We start from the raw sequence: 10,841 nt of genomic DNA, 5'->3' as shown, positions 1-10,841 counted from the left end.
TCCGTAATTATGATACGGATCTAATGCTTCAATCAAAAAAGAAATCGGAGCTCATTTGTTCAATATGATATCATTTATGCTTGAAGAAACGGCGTCGAAACATAAGAAAAACGAGCGCAACACAACTCAAACCTATTCAAAACTCATCCGAGGCCCTCTGGACCTCAACCAACAATTCCAACAAGTCATATATCACTACCTGAACTTAGTCAAACCTCCGAAACATCCAAAACAACACCAAAATACCAAATCAACCTCGAATTCAAGCCTAAGAATTTCTAAACTTTCAACTTTTGCCAATTCAACCCTAATTCTACCACGGACCTCCAAATTATATTCCGGACTCACTCCTAAGTCTAAAATCACCCAACGAAACTAATCGAATCATAAAAATCCAAATCCAAATTCGTTTACTCATAAGTCAACTTTCGGTTGACTTTTCTAACTTAGCTTTCTAATTAAGAGACTAAGTGTTCATTTCACTTCAAAACTACTCCGAACCCAAACCTACCAACTCGATACAACTCAATACAGCTGAACAACATATAAATAAGCATAGATGGGGAAAATGTGGCTATAACTCTCAGAACGAACGATTGGGTTTTTACAGCGAGGCTAGTCCATCGCCACGGGTTCAGTCGAACCCAGTAGCTTTGATCCAAATCCTGTATTTATCTTATGAAATTCATTGAATGTGTACTAATTATTAATTTAGAATCCAGTAACTTAAAAGAATTTGAACTCCGAACCTATAACCTTGGCTCCGCCTCTGGTTCTGAGCATCAACTAGTGTTTTGCCAATGCTTCTTAAGTAGGCGTTTGGACATAAGAATTGTAAATTTCGAAAAAATGGTGAAAACAAATTTCAAGTGAAAATGGTATTTGAAATTTAGAGATGTGTTTGGACATATATTTCAGTTTGGGTTGTTTTTGAAGTTTTGTGAGTGAAAATTTTGAAAAATAGTTTTTTTGCAGTTTTTCAAATTTTTGAAAATTTCCAAAATGCATCTTCAAGTGAAAATTGAAAATTTTATGAACAAACGCTGATTTCGAAAAAAGTGACTTTTTCTTGGAAAAATACTAAGTGTATTTCTATAAAAGTGCTTTTCAAAAAATTTCTTTTGGGGACAACTCCTTTTTTCAGCTTCTAAAAAGCAGTTTATATCTCTACTCAAAAATACCTTTTTCTTTTCTTAAAAGCTTGATCAAATACCTGAATTTTGAAAAAAAAATACTTTTAAAATGCGTAAACTGCTCGTTTTAAGAAAAGGGATTTCCTACTAATCTAAAACCGCAAACTGGCTATAAGTGTCATTCGAAAAATCTCTCTTTCGTGTAATTATCTTTTCTCCATTTCCAAATTTAGAAGGGAGCATTTTTTTTTAAACGGATCAAAAAAAAAATAAGTTCACATAAATTGTAACGGAGGAATTATATACAAATATTACAACTTTCAGTCAAACATTTCAGCACAAAGTCATACTATAGTTTTCAACAGCATTGAAACAGGAAAAAAACAAATAAATCAAAATAAAAAAACAGGGGAAACATAATAGGGGGAAGAGTTCGAAGTTTCAATTTTCAATTTTAAACATTGAAAAGAAATAAAGGAAAATAAAAAAAGAAGAGAAAACAGCATTAAATTTGCTTGCATATGCAGTTGAAATTAAAAGGTTCCACAATTTCCGTTCACAATCAAATCAATGATGAATTAAAAATCCACCACCACCACCACCTACTCCTCTAAAACGTCGTCGTTCTTCCAGTTTTTCAGCACTCTGCTACTCCCATTGTAGAGTCCAATTCCAGTGAATTTTTAGCCATTTTGAGTAAAATATAATACTATCTCAATTTTGCAGTCAAAATTCACATATCTGAGGATAAAACAGTATCTGGGTTTTGCACAAAATTCCATTTTGCTATAAAAAATTCACATATTCTTGAACTTTAAAGCAAAATAGTATCTTGGTTGTGCTCAAAATTCAGTTGTCAGATCACTTTCACATATTTTTTTTTAAGCAAAACAGTATCTGGGTTTTGCACAAAATTCCATTTTGCTATCAAAATTCACATATTCTTGCACTTTAAAGCAAAATAGTATCTGGGTTGTGCTCAAAATTCAGTTGTCAGATCACTTTCACATATTTTTTTAAAGCAAAACAGTATCTGGGTTTTGCACAAAATTCCATTTTGCTATCGAAATTCACATATTCTTGAACTTTAAAGCAAACTAGTTTCTGGGTTGTGCACAAAATTCGATTTTGAGACCAATTTCACGTAACATTTTCTGGGTTTGAGGCAAAATTAGATATGGGAAATCGATTTATTTGCATGACAAAGAAGGAAAATGAAAGGAATGGAGTAGGGTCAAGGAGTAAAAGAATGGAGAGATCAAAGAGGAGGTCATTAGTAGAAGAAGAGTTATTGCATAGACAAGCTTTGGCAATGGCAATTCAGCAGCATCAGTTGTCTCAGAGATTTGAGGGGTCAATGTCTAGACGTATTGGATCCAGTTCTCGCCGTCGTACTGATTTTTCTGATCCTGCACCCAATTCTAAGCAGCAGGTATATCATTTGTCAAGCTTTTTTCTTTTATACAGTTGCTTTAGCTTTTCTTTTTTTGACTTTTTTAGTACCTGCTATAGAGCTCGACTATAACAACAATAAATACAATATAATTCAACAAGTGGGGTCGGGGAGAGTATAGCGTATGCGGACCTTATCCCTACTCGATGAAGGTAGAGAGGCTGTTTAAGATAGAACTCGGCTCACTTTAGTAGGGGTGTGCATTCGATTTATCGATTCGATTTTGACCCTTATCCATAATACTTATCGATTATCGATTTGTACATATGCTTATCGTTATCGTTTCAATAAGGTTTCGATTTTTTCGATTTCGATTTCGATAACAAATAATCGATTCCATTTATCGATAAACCGATTCAAATGCACACCCCTACACTTTAGAGCCCGACTAATCTGCTGAAAGTCCCTCAATGGTACGTGGGACTCCGACGCGAGATATCTGTTTAAGTCACAGTCTTTGGTGGACTTGTTTTGGTTATTTTATGTTTGTTTAGTTTTAGTTTGAATCAGTAGTTGAGATCTATGGATGTATTATAAGACTGAGTCTGAGAGTTATCTGGGTGGAAACTTTTTATTTTTACTTTTTGGTCTATTTTAGTTCTGCTATGATGAGTTTGATGGGGTAGAGGTGGAAAAGTTTGCTTTTTTATCCTTTTTCTTTTTTGTTTTTGTATTTAGTGGAATTGTGCCTTGACCTGAAGGTCTATCGGAAACAACATCTCTACCTAAGGTAGGAGTAAGATCTGCCTATACACTACTCTTTTCGGACCCCACTGGTTTTATGTAGTGGAAAAGTTTTTATTTTTGTTGTTGTTGTTGTTATGTAGTGGAATTGATGGTAGAAATGATGTTTCTCTTTTTAGATTCTTGATAATGTTGGTCTATTTCATTTTTGCTGTGATGGGTTTGATGGGCTAGAGGTGTGGAACACTGAAAGTTTTTCTCTTTGTATTTTGTGGAATTGGTGGTAGAAATGATTGATTCTCTTTTGCGTAGTGTGGGGAAGTGTAAACTAAAAAGGCAAAGAATAGAAAGGCACTTTTTGTTGCAAAAGTTAAAAACTTTATCCCCTTTCACCTTTTTTCCCATATTTGAAATCTTCTTTAGAAAGGTGGATAGAAAAGAAAGAACAAAACAAACTCTCAAAACCCACCTTTTTCTTTGGTTTTTTTTTTCTTCTTCTTGTTTTTTGGTAAGATTCATGTCTGTAAGATTCTTAATTAAGTATTTCCTCGGTGTTCTGTAAGTGTGAGGTTGAATATTCCCAGGGCCTGAAAAATGTTTGAACGATTTCTTTTTACTTTTCTTTTCTTTTGTTTTTCTTTTTATTACATATTATATTATTTTACGGAAATCGCCTCTCTACTCTCCGGGGTAGAGCTAAGGTCTGTGTACACTCTACTCTCTTCAAACCCCACTTGCGTGAACTCACTGGGTTGTTGTTGTTGTACACTAGTTTTTCTTTGTGTATGTTTGATATGAGGAACCAAAAGCAAAAGCAATGTCCCTTTATTCTTGCTTTGTCACAAGAAATAGTAGCACTATCAGTATACCTGGTGCAGATTATGTGAGTAGCAGCCAGGGGCGGAGCTAGCATAGCACTTGCGGGTTCGGCCGAACCCAGTAACATTGGTCCAAAACCTGTATTTGTGTTAAAAAATTCATTGAATATGTATAAATTGTTAATTTAGAACCCAGTAACATAAACGAACCAGAATCCCGAACCGACAAGCTTCAAATTCTGGCTCCGCCTCTGGTAACAGCGATTCACCTTTATATATAATTGCACCTTGCTTTGTCATTAATCTACTGCAAAGGTTAAACAGTAGCAAAATTACTTCAGATTTCAGTGCAGAGCTTATATATTATATGCCATTCAGAATATCTAGGTTGGACTGTTCCAGAGTAGCTCACTCATCGATTTCTAGTTTATACCTTGTTATAGTTGCTATCCTATCCTCTACAAGGCACCTCTTTATCTGTTAATTCTTAGATTATTGTTCTGCGTTCTGTATTTTCACTGACCTAAAGTATGTGATGTAAATAAAAACAACTTACAGGAAGAACATAATTGGATCTAGGCGAGACAACTTTTTATGGGCTTTTACACAGCAGTTGTTGTGAAAAGATAAAAAGAAAATACTGAATATATATATCTTTTAGACACAAAAACAACTTGTACATACTTTTGATACCGCTTGGTGTTCAGCAATGAAAACTTTTGAGTTGATAAAAAATAGAATATTCAATTTGTTTACTTAAAGTAGAGATATAGTTTTGCTGTAGCTGTGGAAAATGAAATCTGGCAGTGCATAATGTGTTTATTGTGCTTAACCAGAATTAATGAAAGAACAGTATATGTTTAGAATTTCATGTAAATTGATGAGGAAGTCGCGGGACTACACTTTCATCAGATTGATGATACAACAGCCTTCAACATCTTTTAGAAAAACTCCAGACATTGTTCACGTGTCACTCCTTTTTATTTATTTATAAAATTTCATGTGTCACTATTAGTTGCCTTACAAATATTTATGCTGTAAAGTTACCAGAATTTTTGGAGAGCATCAAGACAAAGAAGTTCGTTTTGGTACATGGAGAAGGATTTGGAGCTTGGTGTTGGTACAAAAATATTGCTCTATTGGAGGAAACTGGATTGCTGCCCACGGCCATAGATCTCACTGGATCTGGGATCGAGCTAACAGATACAAAAAATGTTACAACACTGGCGGAATACTCAAAACCATTGATTGATTATCTGGAGAACTTGCCGGAGGATGAAAAGGTATGAGCAGAATTCTTGTTGATTTTTTACTATGAAAGATTAACTTTGTATGCTTACCTAAAAATGATTTTGTGTCCTCCTTTAGGTAATTTTGGTAGGTCACAGTGTTGGAGGTGCTTGTGTTTCCTATGCTTTGGAGCTTTACCCACAGAAAATTGCGAAAGCAGTATTTACATGTGCTACAATGATATCTGATGGACAGAGGCCTTTTGATGTGTTTTCGGAAGAGGTACATATCCTGTACTCCATACAACATTGGGACTTTTTATTTGTCGTTGAAGTAGAGCTAATAATATCAAAGAGCCAATGTAAACAAAAAAAATGATTCTTTTCTTTTTGGCGATAAGTTGTTGTGGTGCTTCTTCTCTACCTTGAGCCTTACCAAGTTTTCTTGGCTGAAAGCCTGTTCAAGCTTTTACAAAAGTTATTTCTCTTTCCTAAAATTTTGTCCTTGTTTTAATGAGACAGACATTGATTGAACTTTTGATAGATCATCTTATCTTGATGACTTATAAACACACAGATATATAGAGGTCTCTACAAGAGAATAGACCCCGGAACATGGGAAGAAAAAGCAAAAACACTGAAAATGGTAACATGAGCGGTGTAAGCTTTTGATCGGAATTCTCAGCATTTAAACTGTTCACGTCGCAATCCAGCCTCATACTGACCTGTTCATGTTCTTCAGCGATCTATTATAATTCGTTGAAAGTTGGAATTTAAATCTTTTGCAAAGTGGAATAGGAACAAATGAGTTTGAACTTTGAACACTGAATGAAAATCTCAGTTCATCCATGTCGTAATATGCATCATGCAAAATTGATGAGGTCAAAGAGGACAGTATATGTATCATTAAACCACTGGTTGGTTCCTAAGCCTCGTTCATTACAACCGATCAATTGAATATCTCAAAGGAGGAATCATTCACTCCCCAGAATAATTCTGAAATGCTATTACTGTTATAGTGTCAGTTATTGTTATATATCTATCCTCCTTCATGATGTTTTTACTTTGCAGCTTGGGTCTGCAGAGCTTTTCATGCAGGAGTCTAAGTTTTTAATTTATGGGAACGGTAAAGAGAAGCCTCCTACTGGCTTCATGTTTAAGAAGGAGCAGATGCATGGACTATATTTCAATCAATCTCCTGCAAAGGTACTTCCATTATACAATCAGCAAACCATGCTAGTTTATCATTCCCAGTGCGCCGCAAATGCACGTGCTTTCTAATGTGTTAAGCTATGCTATTAGTACTAAAAAGAACTGCAGATGCATCAACTAACCTCCCCCCCCCCCCTCCCCCCCCCAACACACACACACACAACAAACACCTTTCCCTTTCTTTGCGAGGGACTGGGAGAGAGGGTGGTAGTAGGGCAGAATATTTTTTGTGATGGCATAAGCATTTCTGGGGTCAGAGACATTAAAGCAAATTCCATGTCAAAAGAATAAAAGTAAAGTAATAGAAGCACTTCCAACATTCAGTGTTGGTGAAGCACTCCTTCCGTTCCGAAATGTTTGCCCCAGATTCGGACTTTCAAAGATCAACTCGTCATTCGCCTTTAGGACTAAGTATAAAAAAATTGTAGGATGAAAAATAAAAGTAATAAACTAACATAGAAAGGTAATGGGGTTAGAATTTTCTGAAGTTGCATCATCTATTTAAACATGCCCTTGGCCGAATTCCAAGGGGGTACATAATTTTTATTTCATGCCTATTTAACAAAAATTATATTAGAGTGTGTTCTCGTTGTTCTGAATTGTATGACAATGTTGTTTATGCTTGTTGACCTAAGCAGTTCCAATAGGAAGTAGTGTTTCCATAAAAGTATACACAGCTACTTCCAAAGCAACTTATCTGAGAGTATGAGTGAGATTTTATTTTTGTCTTGGTTTCAAGCACAATAACATAGAAGTGATACTAAAAGCACCTAGCTGAGTATATAGTAAAGCATAAAAAAGAGAGGGAGGAAATAGCTTTATCTCTACTGAAGATATGCTTAGATAACTGAACTTTTCAATTTTGGTCCCTTGTGATAAAACTATAGAGAGGCGGGACAGTCTCTTGTCTGATTGCTGACTTAACCTTCCCACAGTCAAATAACACTATTTTGGAAACTAAATTATTATGAAGAAAGGCCTGGAAAGTATTTGATGTTTCTCCAGATGTTTATGATGCTGTCATTTTCTGTAGGATGTTGCTCTGGCGATGGTATCGATGAGACCAATTCCTCTTGGTCCAATAATGGAGAAGCTATCGTTGACACCTGAAAAATATGGAACAAGTCGTAGATTTTATATCCAGACATTAGATGATCGTGCTCTTTCACCAGATGTCCAAGAAAAGCTTGTGAGGGAAAACCCTCCTGAAGGTGTCTTCAAGATCAAAGGCGGTGACCATTGTCCATTCTTTTCGAAGCCTCAGTCGCTGCATAAAATTTTGGTTGAGATTGCTCAGATTCCATAGGAATGTACATAAGAAAAGAAACCAGAGGAGCTTGGTGGATAGAGTTACCTGGTACCTGTTGCTGATGGGAAGTGACAGGTATCCCGTGGAATTAGTCGAGGTGCGCGCTAGCTGGTCCGGGCACCACGGTTATCAAAAAAGAAAAAGAAAAAAGAAAAGAAACCAGAGGAGAGCTTTTACTTCTTAGGGAAAATAGCTTTTGTTGGTTCTTTAAGAGGCTGTACAATCTGTTCCATGAGGCTGTTGTTTGTATAGAAGAAATTTAGTTAGGTTGTCATGTTCCATATCCAGTTTCATACTCAATTAGTTTCATTTATTTCTTTTAAAGAATGAAATACATTTGGTTATAGCGATCCAACTTGTAATTTTCTTCCATTATTAGTTGCTCTATTAACACAGGTGACAATGGCAACTGACACTAATCATTCTGTTGTCATAATTAACAGATGATTGACTAACATTGTAATCATTGGTTCTGCTCTTTATGTTAAGGATCATACTGACTTTTGGCTTGCAGTTCTAAACTCTCCTGCTATTATGTGATCTCTGAGTTGGCCTTTTATTAAAAAACTAAAACGAATACAATCTTATACATTACTAAATGCTCAATCCTTCATCTACTAGAACACAAAATAAGCAGACTGATCCTATACGTTCACAACAACACAAAATAGTGAAGAAGAATATTCTTTAAACCAAGAAAAGGCCAAAGCAGAACATCAAGAGAAAATGAAGCACCTACTTTAACACACACAGCACTATATATAGGAAGCAATAACAGAAGCAGCAAAAAATATTTATGGTACAAGTGCTGCAGATATTAATAATAGGAAAATTTTCCATTTTGAACTAAAAATAATTTCCCAAATGATTGTTCAAAACTGTTCATTGGTATTGCTATTTTCTCTATAACACTTGGCCCTCATAGCCTAAACTAATGCTTCTGCATTAATAAGTACAGAAATTTGATGAAAAACCAACTTAAAGGAAGGAAAGGACTTAAAACATTTATACAGTTTTCTGAAGAATGTCTACAAATTCAGGCTAACATTTATAAAGGTTAACAAAAAATAGTTGGTCATCCTTTGCAGCACAACCTTGTCGTCGTGTACATGTTGTTGTTGATCCTCAGCATCCATCTGAACAACACTCAGATACATCTTCTAACATCCGATTTAACTCATCCGAGTCCATTATATCCCATGGGTCCAAGCCGAGCACATCTTCGGGCACCTTCTTCGAATTTATTTGAGACATATAAGTCATGTGATCAGTTACTTCAGAGTATACCACATGAGCTGAATTGCTGTGCATATCAGGCAACACCGACTGATCAAAATGGAGCATGGTCGTGGTTGTGGAAGTTTCGTATGTACTGTTAACGTGCTTCAACTTCTTGATGGCGCAGAGAACATAATCTCTACGGTCTTCGTCGAACTTGTGAAGTATAACCTTAGAAAGCTCGTACTCCTTCATGAGCCAATGTCCATCTTTCTGATCTTCAGGGTAAAACTCTTTATTCTTGTAAGACAAATTTGTCTTGGATCCAATATTAACCACCGAAGATGTGTTTCCCATATTTTTGTAGTGAACTGGTTTGCCCTTGTTGTCCTGTTTCCAAGTTCCCTTGTTTCCGACAGAACGATGATACCTCGCGTTGCTTTTCTTCTTCAGCTTTGTGATGAAATAGCGATAACTGGTGCTGTCCTCATCATCACCACAGGGTACGCCATGATCATATATTTCCCAGGGTTCTTGTTTGCCATAGACATCAACGTTAGTGGTAATAAATCCAGCATCATGCATCTCTTGTCCAGCGACGAATCTCAACAAGAACATAAGTCCTTCTGAATCGGTGGGACGAAAACGGAAACCCTCTTGACCAAGCTGCTCCATGAATCTCAACAATAACGCAACTTTGTTCTGAACGCAACTTCAAGAGAGTGAATGAGGTTTGAGAGTATTAACCTGTATTTATAAGAGTCTGAAGTGCCTAATTTTAGAAAATTATTACTTAGGCAACAATTAAGTAGGGCTTACGTTTAATTACTTATGGAAATTTTTCTTTATGGAAAACAAAGAAAAGTAATTACTTAGGCAAAAGTTAAGTAGCGTTAATTATTTCTTCTACCCAAAGTAACTAACTTATGGAAACTTTTCTTTTCCCAATCATATATGGAAAACTTCTGTTTTATCATATTGATATTCGTATTTCCTATTCTTTTCTATGATAACGGGATCATTTATTACTATAATTTTCAACATTTATACGTACTTATTACTTTGTAATATAAAGAGACAATGCCAAATCGTCATGCCCTAATTAGATTCCAATTCTATTTTTCTTTATACTATAAGCTAATTTAACGTATTTGGTGTTTGAGACTTTTTTCCCACCCAAATAAGTTTGTTTTTTTTTTTTTCACATTTTCGCTTCTGGTCTTCATTTTTTTTCTCAATTCATTAATTCTATTTTTTTCTATTCTATATACTCCACGATTATTATGCTATTATTTTCTAATTAAAATCCTATACCTCGGCACTATGTAAGGGGTGAACTTTAGTTGCTTGGGCGTTCACCCTTGTCATTGTTAAACTTGTTGATCTTTTCCTCATGTTTAGCTGAATAATCAACTTATATGCATTTGTCTGAATCTTGATTTAAATTCAACTATCTTCCGGCACCACTCATTACCTTGTTTCTCCCTATAATTAATGAAAAGATTGTTCTTTTCGTCAAAATAGCATTTTAAAGGTATCTTGAAAGTGAAAAACACGAGAAGGAGACCTTATGTAAGTGACTAACTTTAGAGCATCCAAATTGTTTGATAAGGCGTGGCACTAATCAAGCATAGTACTCTCTCGGCCATCAATGGTTGCAATTTAGTTGTTTTTGAAGGTGTGATACATGAATATATATATTTGTCTCGGATGACAGAATCCCACATTTGTGGAACAATAATGTTTGACATCGAGCAGGTATAGAAAACTAACCATAGCACAATG

At 35.4% G+C, this 10,841-nt stretch overlaps 1 protein-coding gene across 1 annotated transcript; it reads left to right on the top strand.

Annotated features, from left to right (window-relative positions):
* LOC109223221 (putative methylesterase 14, chloroplastic) lies at positions 1,616–8,351 on the top strand. Its single transcript, XM_019387439.1, has 5 exons — positions 1,616–2,565; positions 5,132–5,371; positions 5,457–5,600; positions 6,389–6,523; positions 7,563–8,351. The coding sequence occupies exons 1-5, from the start codon at positions 2,311–2,313 to the stop codon at positions 7,833–7,835; spliced, it is 1,047 nt and encodes a 348-aa protein (XP_019242984.1). The 5' UTR covers positions 1,616–2,310; the 3' UTR covers positions 7,836–8,351.

This window comes from Nicotiana attenuata, chromosome 3, assembly GCF_001879085.1.
Source record: "Nicotiana attenuata strain UT chromosome 3, NIATTr2, whole genome shotgun sequence".
NCBI classification, from domain to species: domain Eukaryota; kingdom Viridiplantae; phylum Streptophyta; class Magnoliopsida; order Solanales; family Solanaceae; genus Nicotiana; species Nicotiana attenuata.
This window is presented reverse-complemented; position numbering and strand designations above follow the sequence as displayed.

Coding starts and splice junctions, on each gene's coding strand:
- LOC109223221 (XM_019387439.1), top strand. CDS start 2,311: ATGGGAAATCGATTTATTTGCATGACAAAGAAGGAAAATGAAAGGAAT. Junction 5,601..6,388: donor TTGATGTGTTTTCGGAAGAG/GTACATATCCTG, acceptor TTTACTTTGCAG/CTTGGGTCTGCAGAGCTTTT. Junction 6,524..7,562: donor TCAATCAATCTCCTGCAAAG/GTACTTCCATTA, acceptor CATTTTCTGTAG/GATGTTGCTCTGGCGATGGT.